General features: G+C 33.5%; 1 protein-coding gene across 1 annotated transcript; it reads right to left on the minus strand.

Moving 5' to 3' along the window:
• Positions 1-1,489: 1,489 nt before the first annotated feature.
• LOC138321711 (all trans-polyprenyl-diphosphate synthase PDSS1-like) lies at positions 1,490-11,011 on the minus strand. Its single transcript, XM_069265615.1, has 9 exons — positions 10,838-11,011; positions 9,395-9,562; positions 8,263-8,396; positions 7,714-7,852; positions 7,388-7,499; positions 6,832-6,941; positions 6,401-6,481; positions 5,309-5,503; positions 1,490-3,848 (listed from the first exon to the last, which is right to left on the minus strand). The coding sequence occupies exons 1-9, from the start codon at positions 10,991-10,993 to the stop codon at positions 3,708-3,710; spliced, it is 1,236 nt and encodes a 411-aa protein (XP_069121716.1). The 5' UTR covers positions 10,994-11,011; the 3' UTR covers positions 1,490-3,707.
• Between the last annotated feature and the right edge of the window lie 2,632 nt (positions 11,012-13,643).

Here is a 13,643-nt window from a genome sequence, read left to right on the forward strand (position 1 = left end):
GTGTCCCCAAGTTGCTTCAATTTTTTAAGTGTCCTAGGCGCTTTATGGGTCAAATACGGTAGATATCACAAAATTACAAACAAGGCTGTCATAGTTTTATACACATTTACATGGACTACACCAAAATATGATCTTGGACACATTCCCTGAGCTGAGGGATTTGATGGATCGAAACAAAGGCCAGGGATGCTCTTTTTACAAGTTAGTTTGACTGTTTTTACACTTTCATGAATAGGCTTTATCTCGCCAATTTTTACAAGTATGCTTTAGTTTTAAGCTATTTAGTTTGTAGGAGCCTAGATTGATATGAAATTCTTTCATATTACTCCATGATGCTTTTGTCACACTTGATAAATTCAAAGGAAAATGACAGGTAACAATTTAAATGGTGTATCTGTATTCCTTAATTGGGATCTGTATAGTTTAAGGCAATAAATTGCTCTTTACACAGTATTTCTGGTCAGATAGGGTCAAAATCCATTCAGCACTTCATGACCTACAGATTTAAAGGATTTACTACATCATTATTTCTTCCATTTGGCTCCCACCCTTCAGATGGTACCAGTCTCTAGATTTCTTGGGGCAAATGACTGTGTTATTAAGTTTCATAGCATTTTAATATGATATGAAACAAATCTGAATTGACAAATATTTCAGAACTCAGGCAGGTCTTTTAGACTACCTATTGTTCTTTGATGAAGGTCAAAGGTCAAAATACAGTTCACAGTGTAAGATGGAAGTTTAAACCAAGGCTGAAGATCTAGCAACAAGCAATTAATTTTTATTGCCAATATGTGACTTAATGCAGTCTTTAATCTCTCTGGCTTAAATTGGAAGGAAGAAAAGCAGCTGATGAAAATGGATTATTGAGATAACTACTAACTAGCAGCAAATACCTTCTTTACATATAAACCAATGCCCTTCTAAAGTGATAGTATGAAAGTAGCATACTACAACATAGAGGAAACTTCATGAGAGGCTTTATAATATGAAATTTATTAAACAAGTTAATAGTTTGATACACTACATTGAACCTTAAGGTAAGTTGCATATCAAATTTATTGAACTTTTTTAATAAATTTCATATCACATTCTAGGTAGCCATGAGTTAAGATTCTATATGACACATACATGTAACTATGGAAATGTAATGCTCATGTAAAGACAGGACATTTTAATTTTGTTTCTAGGTAACAAAGGCAAAATTCAAATTGGATGTGACATTTCTGTATATCAAAACAATTATGGAGCATATCATATGGTAACTACCTGTGACATCACAATAGTGTTCTTACATGTCATATGCTATTAATGATATGGCTGGATGTGCCAGCTTTGTGATTTTAAAACTTATATCACTATAGAAATCCGAAAATCTATACATGTACAGCAAAACATACGATAAACAGTATTTTAAATCTTCAATAAAAACATACAAAATCGAATTTTAAAATAAATATTATCTGTAAATTTAAATTTTGTGTCAAAAGAAAAATATAAGACAAAATATCCATTCCATTTTAATTTATTGAAATATATGATAAATTTCTTCAATAAAATCCCTGTATATGGAAACAATAACTGAATAGCAATGTCAGTCAATGACATTGGGGTCTATATAGATATAATCCAGCAGCCTGATCTTAATGAGCCCTGAGTTCAGAAACAATGTAAAGAAGAATCACTGTCTTCAATCAGAATGGATCTATCCACAACTCATTCATACAAGGAACATACTCTGTGAGGATGCATGGTATCTTATAATTTTACTTATGTCTTTTGAAGACACAGCGGATTTGATTGGAGGGGAAAAGGAACCAAGTGGAAAATCAATAGGTAAATGGTGAAGTCGAAGCTTGCCACGATGAGGTTGTGAGTTAAGTTTTTGCTTTGATCTGCTTTGATGTACATTTTCATTTATATAAATTACAAACAAGACGGTTTCAAACTCCAGTATACACATATCTTTCATCAATATCATTATAATTTTAGCCTGCATTTGCAGGTAAGGTTCATATATCTTTCACACAATTCACTCATTCATCTACAGCAACTTTCAAGATTGGTACAAGTATTTAGCACACTTAGGAAGATTAGCAAGTCAGTTCATTGAAAGCTCTGTTTGTACTAAAAAAGTAATAGGTTTGCAAAATAAACTTACAATAGTTATTTTAAAGATGCTCCACCGCTGACAAATGGTACTTTTTCTCTATTAAAAACAGAAGAAAACGATTTAGCATTTTTCTTCAGTTACAAAAGTTACTTACTTTACACCATCACCACCATTGAAATGTTTGAGCTCCTAATTTTACTTCAAGATATAAATACTAAAAGTAATTAATTGCATCCCGAAAAAAATTCCATGGGACTATGTCCTATATGGAATGAAGCACTGATTGCACATGCACCAAAAGCAAAATTAGTTATTTTATACTATTTTTGTGTTAATTAGACATATATGTACACAATTAAACATCAATTATTGTTCAAATGTTGAGTACCATTTATACTCTGTTGGCGATGGAGCATCTTTAAAGAAGGTCCATTCAAATGTTACAAGAAAAAAATCACTGCTATTTTCATCACAATATTATCTTTAAAGCAGACTGCATTTCAAACTTTATGAATGACAAAAAAACCCAGTTTTATTGCAAAGAAACTCTCTAAAAGGTGAATGTCAGATGGAACAAATACTTTAATACAAGCATAGAATATTCAATAAGACTCTCTCTGATAATATATAGAATCTTGTATGATGTGAGCAAATAAGATTATCTCCCCTTATCAATGTTATAAAATTTCACCCTGAGGATAATGGCAGCTTGATAGTAAACCAAAAGACAAAATAATGCTCACCTTTCAGACATGGATGATAAAAATGGCAATTTAAAAAGTGGCCTAACAGGTACACACATCACATAAATAAATATTTTGAATTTTATATATCAAGTAGTTCATTAGTTCTAAATACACTTAAATGCATTCTAAAACAACAAAACCCTCTAGTATTCATAATATTAATGCTATTATTGTCATTCAAAGGCATTCATTTGAACACAGTATGTCACACCAGAACTTAAACACACAGAAGCCACCTTTATCAATACATTTTGGCTTGCCTTACTATCTAAGCTGAAACTAGCATTTCCTAAACCTAAAAGCTCAATTAAGCGACATTTGAGTTTCATAGTGAAACCAATTTCTCTGCCCCAGGAGGTGAAAATCTAATTTACAATAATACATAATTATGTTTGTGTATCAGCATAAAACAACATGAACTTTCACCATTGCTTTTTTTCTTTGATTCAAAAAATGTATTGTAGAATGGCATTTTTCATATGATCCCTGTTAACTTACACTGTACTCTAATTGTCACAGTAAAATCATTGAAACATTTCTGATAGAATTTCTTTATCACCTAAACAAGTTCACACCATAACAATACTTTTAAAGTACTCTAAGATCTTAACAAAACATATATTAAAACAAATTTCAGCCATCCAAATAAGTGTACCATTTGGGAAGACTGACAAATAAAAGTGAAAATTCTGAATTATCACCACTGTCCATCGAAACACATTAAGCCATCTTTCATCTACTCATACATAAAGTACCAATATTAATATGTAAGGATTTGTGTGATAAACTCTTTAACAAGCACGTAATCAACCATTCACATGTAAAATAAGTCCTACATTTATTTCTCGTCATTTGCTGCGTGTGAGAACAACTGTGGCTATTTCATTAAGAGCGTCCTTATACACAGATGGAGCGAGGTGGGACAGCTGGTACACAGCCTCCTTACTGTTTTCCTCTGCTAGGATCCGTGTCTGTTCCACACCATTACTCTGTAATGATAGACAGGCTGATTAACTACAATGACTACCATCAATGTCAGCAGGCAAAACAGCTATGAGTCAAGTTCACTAAGGGACATCAAAATGTACGACAACCATCAAAAGGCAAAACAGTTGTATTATTAACTTATAGAACAATTTTGTATGGGGCATCAAAATGTAGGTCACAGAAACCTACTTTTGGTTCATGACAGTGCTTGGTCACAGTAACCTACTTTTGTTTTATGACAGTGCTTGATCACAATAACCTACTTTTGATTCATGACAGTGCTAGGTCACAATAACCTACTTTTGATTCATGACAGTGCTAGGTCACAATAACCTACTTTTGGTTCATGACAGTGCTAGGTCACAATAACCTACTTTTGATTCATGACAGTGCTTGGTCACAATAACCTACTTTTGATTCATGACAGTGCTTGGTCACAGTAACCTACTTTTGGTTTATGACAGTGCTTGATCACAATAACCTACTTTTGGTTCATGACAGTGCTAGGTCACAATAACCTACTTTTGATTCATGACAGTGCTTGGTCACAGTAACCTACTTTTGGTTGATGACAGTGCTTGGTCACAATAACCTACTTTTGATTCATGACAGTGCTAGGTCACAATAACCTACTTTTGATTCATGACAGTGCTTGGTCACAATAACCTACTTTTGATTCATGACAGTGCTTGATCACAGTAACCTACTTTTGGATCATGTGCTCTGTTACAGTAACCTAAATTTGGTTCATGACATAATGTATCTCTGACCACAGTGTAACAATTTCTGTAAGCTAGGTTTGGAAAAAGAGCCTAGAAAACATAATTTGAGACCGGATGGACAGACGATCACCAGGCCATTCATAAACAGTACCTTCACACCAAAACAAAAGCCCCTCTCAACACACTCAGTAGATTGTGGGCTAAATGATATTTAGTGATGAGTGTAAACCTTTTAAGAATAATAATTCATATGAAACAGGTTACTTGTTTTTCAATGCATTTCCATTCAAGTCAATGATTATATACACAGATGACAGAAATTATATATTAGGATACAAATGCAGTTAATGTACAGTTACTGATGTTCTTCAAAGTGTAATAGTTCTGTAATACATTTAGTTTATTTTGAATAAGAGCATAACTAGTGTGAAAACTGAAGTGTGGATAACAGATATATTAATTATTAAATACAAAACAAAAATACTTTTACGGGTATATCATCAAAACTATGAGATTTAGAGATAGCATACAATCAAATCTTGATGACTCAAAGTCTCTGTGTACATGTACTTGAAAATACTGTGGAAAGTTCACTCTTGACCAACAAAACATATCAAGTTAAATGTGGATACGAGTCAGATTTAACGAGGTTCAACTGTACTTAATATTGTTTGTGACTGCTGGGTAATGACATAGCATCCAAAAATAAGCTTGGAAAATTTGAATGAAAGTAAACTTACATCAGCAACCATCTGCCTTGCCTTCTCCACATCTCCCTCCATAGAGAATCTTCTCATTATCATAGAGTTGAGTTCTGGGTGGTGGTTAGTGGCAAACAAAACCGGGGCGGTGGCCAAACCAAGGCGGAGGTCAGCAGCAGTGGGCTTACCCATCACATGGTCACAGGAGGTAAAATCTAATAGGTCATCTATTAACTGTAAAAACAAGGTCGAGTTCATTATACCAAATGTCAAATACCCATCACATGGTCACAAGAGGTAAAGTCTAATAGGTCATCTATTAACTGTAAAAACAAGGTCAAGTTCATTATGCCAAATGTCAAATACCCATCACATGGTCACAAGAGGTAAAGTCTAATAGGTCATCTATTAACTGTAAAAACAAAGTCGAGTTCATTATACCAAATGTCAAATACCCATCACATGGTCAGAAGAGGTAAAGTCTAATAGATCATCCATTAAATGTAAAGACAATGTCAAGGTTATTAAGGCCAAAGGTCAAATACCTGTCATGTGGTCAGAGGAGGTAAAGTCTAATAGGTCATGTATTAACTGTAAAAATAATGTCAAGGTGATTAAGCCAAAGGTCAAACACTCATCCCAAGTTTACAGGAGGTAAAGTCTAATAGGTCTTCTATTAAATATAAAAACAAAGTCAAGGTCATTAGGCCAATGGTCAAATAACCATCACATGGTTACATGAGGTAAAGTCTAATAGATCATCTATTAACTGAAAAACAAAATGAAGGTCATTAGGTCAAGGTCAAGTAGACACCACATGGTCACAGGAGGTTAAGTCTAATTGGTCATCTATTAATTGTAATTGGATTTCTTAGAAAAAAAATCAAACCCTATTGCACATCTACATACTATCAGCTATTACTATGTGCAGTTACAAAACGATCAGCCTATTAGTTCTCAAGTTTTTGATAACAGACAGAAAGACACGATGATTATTATAAGGCTCTCACATCGAAGAAGTAGGATCAAGATACTAAACAAGATATAACAGCTAGAAGTTGCAGTCACTATGTGGACCATGATATTTGAATTGGTGTAAACTTGAACTCTTATTCAAACATATCCATTTACCTGAAAAGCTATTCCTATATTTCTGCCATACTGAAATGCTAATTCTACAACGTCATCTGGACAATCAGCCAGAATAGCCACCTAAAAGATAGAAGTGTGATTAAAAATAGCTGTACATTAACAAATGTGATTTTCTTTTGAGAACTTGGAACGTTTCCATTAATGGAAAATTGCACAACAGCTTTAATATCTAGAAAGTAAATAAACCAATGATTTTCACTTGTGAACTGAGGATGTCAGAGGGATTGATATGAGCTGATACAATGTGGCTTTTTTATTGCAAAAGAAGTAAAATTTACATTTTCATCAGTCTTTGCATGAAAAGCTGCCTGTGATTTCTTCAAAACTATTTCCAATTCATAGATCATTAACATAATTTGTAAAACAAAAGTTCAAAATTTATTTCTAAACTTTAAGTTTGAAATACCTACTGCTTTGCATGTGTTAGCAATAAGGCTGGCAGTTTTTTTAAAGGTTTTCTTGAGGTAGTGGTTAAATCTTGCGTTCTCATCCTCTTTCGAACCTAATTGCATAAATTCCCCTGTAAAGAAAAAAAATGTAAAGTATGTATATTGTTATTCAATATTTACATATAAAAGAGTTATTCGCCCGTGCCAGTAGGTATTGATTGTGACTTCATGTGCTTGCGGGCGTTAAGTAATGTTTTTCAGAAAAAATGACATGAGTTTCGCTCACAAAATGATGATGACACAATTGATACCTTCAAGCATGGGAGGTAACTCTGTTTTAATAAGCATTTTCACTCATTTAGAACTTAGAGAAAAAATCTGTTTACCGGTAAACGTAATACTAAAAGGACAAATAAACAAAATGCAAAACAATAATCCAAGACCTTGTAAAATTAATCGTAAGGAGACAAAACCTCAGCTAACATATTGATTTACAGTTTAAATAATTACTTCACACTGGAATTGATGTTTATATATGAATTCCTGAGACATTGTGTTGGTGAGTTGGAATACTGACCTCTCACTAAATCTTCTATAACTTGTGCTAGAATATAAACAACCTCTTCATTTCTGATCTTGGCTATAGCTACCGAAGCCACAGACAGTATATAGTCGCCCCCTAAGATTGCCTGTCAGGAAAAACGTGTAAATAGTTCAGACAAAATCTTTGAAACATCACTCACATTGTTTCTTATTCATTTCATGAGAAAATAAAGTGGAACTTGCTCAATTTGAATTTGGATACAGCATATGACTAATAGTGTGAGGCATTTTAACACTTAGAAAAAAATCTGATAGATGAAAACAAATACTGATTTTATCTATCTAATAACTAAAACTTACCTTCCTTTGTCCCCATAAATTATCTACAGTTGGCTTTCCCCTCCTTGTGTCAGATGCGTCGATGACATCGTCATGGATTAAACTTGCCGTGTGAATCATCTCTGCTATCATTGATACCTCTCGCTGACTTTGAAGTAAACTGTAAAACACAGCAGTAAGTTTGTCACAGGACAGAAACTGTCTGCAAAAATTTCTGATTGCCATTCAAATTATTTTGCATGGTCTTTAAATTTCTCGATACAATATTTTGTACCAATAAATAATGTTACAATTTACCAAATGGTATCAAAGATTCAACCTTCTTCAGCTAGAACTGCATATCTGGTATTTTACTTAAGACATCAAACAGCTTAAAATACTTCATACAATAGCAGGGTTTGGGTTTGGTAATCCATGAATGGGGTCCTTCTCAGATAAAAATGAGGTCTGAAGTGGAATGGACTTTCAGAAAAAAGAGGAGTCCTTTTCATTTTTTATGCTTGAAAAGGTTGTTGGGACAATGTAGGCCCAAAACCTTGCTATAGTCTTATAGAACAGGAAAACACATACCTATCAGATTTCTTCATATGAACATTGAGTGCTTTAGCCATCAGCATCACCAACATAGGACGAAATGCCTTACCCTTGCCATCAAAGTAGTACTGTGTTATATCGGCTAGTTCTTTATTCTGTGGCGTAAGTTTCTGGAGAATGGAAAGTAAAAGGTGGGGATGGTTTATTTTCATATTAAACTAGTGTAACATATCCTTAGTTTAAGCAACATTTCATTCATGAGCCATACCATCACAAAGAATACATTTTATAAAAGTGATTGGAAACAAGCTCAAAGTTAATATCATTACAATTTTTAGACGTATGTTATAGTATTATATCCTTACTGGGAGACTTTATCTATTTTCATGACATACAAATTAAAGGAGGCCATTGCCAAATCAAGAAGCTGATCTAGATCCAAGAGTTTCCAGGGTTTTTTGAAAAAAATGCCTTTGTTGACCAATGTGAGTACTGTTTCCTACAGTATTTATTGCAAAAGATGAATATGAACCTACAAATAAGATATTATTCCAAATTTTCTGAGAAATAGCAATCAAAATCAGAGATGTTGTCTGTCTGACAGCCATCATGTTGACGAATTGGTCCAGAAATGCAATATGCATAACTAACACCCATGGGGAATCTAAATATATTTATGGATGGATGGATGGAAGGACGGACAGACAACAGACAATTTGATTAGCTAAGGCCAAAAAAAATGTGTGTTTCAGGTTACATGACTGAAAAAAATAGGGTAGGTCGGTCAGGATTTTTTAAAATTTTATTTTTTTATTTTATTTTTTTAGGAAGTGGTGAGGGAGGGGTCAAGTGGCTTTATAACTATAATTAAAAAGTAATTTAATAATACATGTAAGTTGTCTTTCAGGTTTTAGGCTAGCTAGAAGTCTTTTATTTCATTACCATATTCGTAATTGAACTTTATTTGGATAAACTTAAAGCATGTGTAATAATCTAAGTTGAAAACTTCATACACAACATTTTGGTTTTGAAAAAGTGTGATAAAATAGCTAGGGTCGGAAGGAAAAACTAGGGTAGGTAGGGGTACCTTAAACATACATATTTTTTTTTTAGGCCTAAAATAAAACACAATGTGATGTGTTTGTGTACAAACCTGATCAAAACTCACCTGTTTAATATTTGAACAAAGCATATCTAATTCTGGTCCGACCAGTCCGAAAGGTGATAAAAGGGTAGAGTTATCTCCTTGTAATCTGTCGGAGAGTGGACTATCACTAAAGGTTCTGACTTCTGTTGATGGCATCTTGTTACCACACATACATGCTGGTGTTGCATTCTGCAATGATAATATGTTTACAATGTTTCAATCACTTTCAGTAATATCATCTTCATTACATTGATCTTTTTACTTATAATAAAGGGACATTCCATCATTTGGACATCAGAGGAAGATGTGGAAATTTGACGGTAAATTTAAATGGTTTACTTCAAGTGATATATAATGCTAATCATCTCCAATTCTTTTTTAGCACAGAAAATGAAAAGAACCGTCACCCCACTTTTTTTTCTCCAAAGTTCATTCAAATTATACAGACATATATACACTCAGGACAATGGTAGGGGTGCCTTTTAGAGAGGGAAAGGTGTCAGTTGTCATTAATATTGCATCCTCATCATTTTAACCAGGTGGTTATGCCTTTGCTAGCATACATCCTCAATAATCTAGAGGTGGATGTAATGTTAGTGATTGTAAACACTGGACTATCTCATAGTAAAACTGATAGCAGCAGAGTAATTTTATCCTTTGATGCACATCAAAAGAATTAAATAACGTACATCTACACTGGTTGATTGAATTGCTTTGAAATTGGAATTTGGGTGTCACTCTCTCTGTATTCTTCAAAGGAAGTCTCTGCATGTCTTTGATTCTCCTGAAGTGTGTCTAGTTTTACCATGCAATATAGTCCAGGAGTGGATGAAACATCATTGATAGTAATCACTGGAGTATCGAGGATGCTAGCATATGACACTCAACCTATCAACTTACTAAAATTTTAGAGAGGTTCTGCTAGCCAAAAGGTAGGCTTTATTGCTGCATTATTGAACAGGGTTATATAATTTATTTGGGAATATGATATTATATTACTGGCTCTGATGTATTTAAATGTTTAAAATGTTTTAATTACGATGTATCAAACTGTTGTGTTTTTTGACTTGGAGATTTTGTTGAAATGGGCATTTAGAAGGAATAAGGATAACTGACTTGTCACGATAACTCTACATATGCATGCACTCCAATAATGTCAGGGGTCAGTCTAACACGACTAGGCCTAGTAGTAGCTGTATATAGTACAAACTATACTGTACAAGATGAAAAGTTTAGAATTAAATAGTCACATACACGAGCTTTACAAAGTCAAAAACAAAACTTATTATGTTTATCATATATATCTTTAACGTTATACGAAACCTAATTTAAGATACCAGGCCTAAAAGTAAAGTTAATTAGTATATGCATATGTTTTATGTAACGGCACCGAACGCTCGTTTGAACGTTGCGAAACACATGTGCCCATCACCCCCAAGGTCGATCTGACAACACGGATCTTACTCGTTTAAGCGTGTCCGTCGTAATTCCATTTCGGAAATTAGCCAGGTGTCTTTTTGGGATAAAATCACTGTTCTTCGACAAACATTTCCTCAGAAATCTCTGGAAACGACAACATTTCACTATATCGACTTGTAGTCTGCTTGAAACGGAAGCCATAGTTCATAGTGTACCGGTATCTATGCAGAGCTAGGCGAAGGTCATAATATAAACTTTAGTTTCGTATTTTCTGTTGCAATGCAGTATCAAAGTTACTAGGCCCAGTAGTTCTACGTCACTGAAAATACACTGAAAACACGTCTTTATAGTATTATATTTTCGTAATTACCAACTTTACATTATTAGGTTATCCATTCTTTTTTCCGCAATTTTGTCATTCTCGATACTCAGGGGTTACTATCACTGACCAGACACATATAACGTGACACTACCCAAATTTGTACATTATTTGAAGATAGTTATCAAAATTTTCTTACGTGTGCTTGAAACCAGATTTTTCTTTTAAAATTCCACAAATAGATGCCATCAGTTTTAGTGTCCTGATTTGTTTATTTTTCTCTCTCTAATTTTGTACATATTATTTCATGCTGTTACCATATATGCATTTTCATATATTATCATATACTCTTCTTTTTGGAGGAAATAAAAATAATAATAATTGAGATATAACTCAAAAATCTGAGTGTACTCCAAATAAACCGCGAAGCTGTTTATGATGAGAGTACACTCAGATTTTTGTGTTATATCTCCAAAACATAAAAGATCTATTCAATTAATCCTTATAATTCAATTAACTAAATATAATCTCTTCAATATTCAAAATTCATCTCGGGACTCTTTTTGTCTATGAAATCATTACGCCGTCATCTCAGCCAATCAGAAGCGACGTTACAAACGGCGACGCCATTTTTTCCTTTATGGGCTGATAAAGTAAATTTTTAAGCCAATGGAAATGCTCTTAACAAGTAAAATTGAATTATACATGTATATTTATAAATAGAGAGAGCTTTGCCTAGTCCAGCCCTTTGTTTCAGCAGGTTTGAGTACCCAAAATGGTACACCTCCTAAATTTATGAAATTTGATTTGATTAGTATATAAATGTTTAGACATGATTAAAAATGTTTTAATTTATTTAAGGAAAGTTCAATTTTTTTAGTTAATTTAATTCACATATCTGCCAAAAATATCCTATTCAGCAATTGTTTTCCTTTTTTTTTAAATAGATCTATATGGTATTTCTAGGGTTGTCGCACGACGTCGTTTCCCGATTTTTTCACATAATTTCATTATTTTCATGTTTAAATAGAGACACTAAGCATAAGAAAAGAATATGAAATGTAAAAAACATGTCACAGTTACTATAAAGCATTTTAATTGTGTTCAGGACAGTAATTGTCAGTTTAGAAAATTCTGTTCAAAAAAAGTAAAAGTGTACCAATTTGGGAAGCGTCGCGTTAAAGTCTATCATAGTGCTCTATGTTTATATGTTTACTGTACTGACGTAACATCTACTCCAGAATTATCTCATAGTGAAACTGGAGGCAACAGCATAACGTCAAAATAATATAGAATTGTTGCTCATTTACACATAACACTATTGATAGCTAATTTGGTTGTAACATTGTTGAGAAATACCATTTATTTCGTCATGAAAAACCGCGTGATTTTTATTCTAATTATACAGAGATCTCAACAAATTAGTATTCCCTTTGCCATATCCCATACTGTTTGCTGACAATAATAATTTTGCTGGTGGTTGGATAGCGTCGCTAGAGTTATAGAACTTTACTCTGTATTACACAGATTATCATCCTCGATACTCCAGGGGTTCCGATCGCTTACGATCTCTACACCCCTGGACTATCTTATAGTGAAATTGAAGGCAGATCAGCGGAAAACATTTGACCAATCACAGGCCTGCAAAGATTTCTTTTGAAGACTACAGAGAGAGCGACATCTAACATCAAAGTCACAGTTAAGCACAGTATACCGTTGTACGGCTCTTTTGATGTACATCAAATGACTAAATTACCTGTTCTATTCTGTTGCCTCTAGTTTTACTATGAGATAGTCCAGGGGTGTAGAGATCGTAAGTGATCGGAACCCCTGGAATATCGAGGATGACAGATTAGCTTAGAACATCATTAAAGGGACATGAACCTTAATAATTTGTTCTGTATGCTTAAATATGGTTTTCAGATGTTTATTGAATATTTTATTACAAAGATCGGTTATCTAAAACGACAGGAAAACGTGGGGAATACCTACCTCAAAAATGATAAAAATAGATTGTGCAGTGCATTGTGGGAGGTCACTAAAGTTCAACACTACTATACTATCGTTACAAAATTCGACCGGTCCGGTTAAAAATACAGCAAGATGGAATTTCTATTAAAATTATTTTATTTGACTCATTTGCACAATAATGATATTTCTTAGTAAGGTATCTGACACGTCTTAAATATGTATTTTACTCAAATTTATATGGTTAATTTAGGTTCATGTCCCTTTAAGTTGATTCTTCAAGTTGTTTTCTAATTACATACAATACAAAGGTTATTGTAACTAGTAATAAAGCTGGGATGGATACCTTTCTTGATACTGCTGTTTCAAGTGTAGAAATATCTAATTTGTTTAAAAACACAGAATACCAACAGTCTGCCGTAGGGCATAATGGCCCAATAGTTTGTGGACACTTTATATGTGATGACAGAAAACTCTTCGAGATTGCACGTTTGTTTCATATGGTAATAGATAAGAACTGTATACCAAAACATTATATTAGGTCAAGGACGTATATGAGACTCA

The sequence above is a fragment of the Argopecten irradians genome, chromosome 4, assembly GCF_041381155.1.
Source record: "Argopecten irradians isolate NY chromosome 4, Ai_NY, whole genome shotgun sequence".
In the NCBI taxonomy this organism is placed as follows: domain Eukaryota; kingdom Metazoa; phylum Mollusca; class Bivalvia; order Pectinida; family Pectinidae; genus Argopecten; species Argopecten irradians.

Coding starts and splice junctions, on each gene's coding strand:
- LOC138321711 (XM_069265615.1), bottom strand. CDS start 10,993: ATGGCTTCCGTTTCAAGCAGACTACAAGTCGATATAGTGAAATGTTGT. Junction 6,942..7,387: donor TATAGAAGATTTAGTGAGAG/GTCAGTATTCCA, acceptor TTTTCTTTACAG/GGGAATTTATGCAATTAGGT. Junction 6,482..6,831: donor TTGCTAACACATGCAAAGCA/GTAGGTATTTCA, acceptor TCTATCTTTTAG/GTGGCTATTCTGGCTGATTG.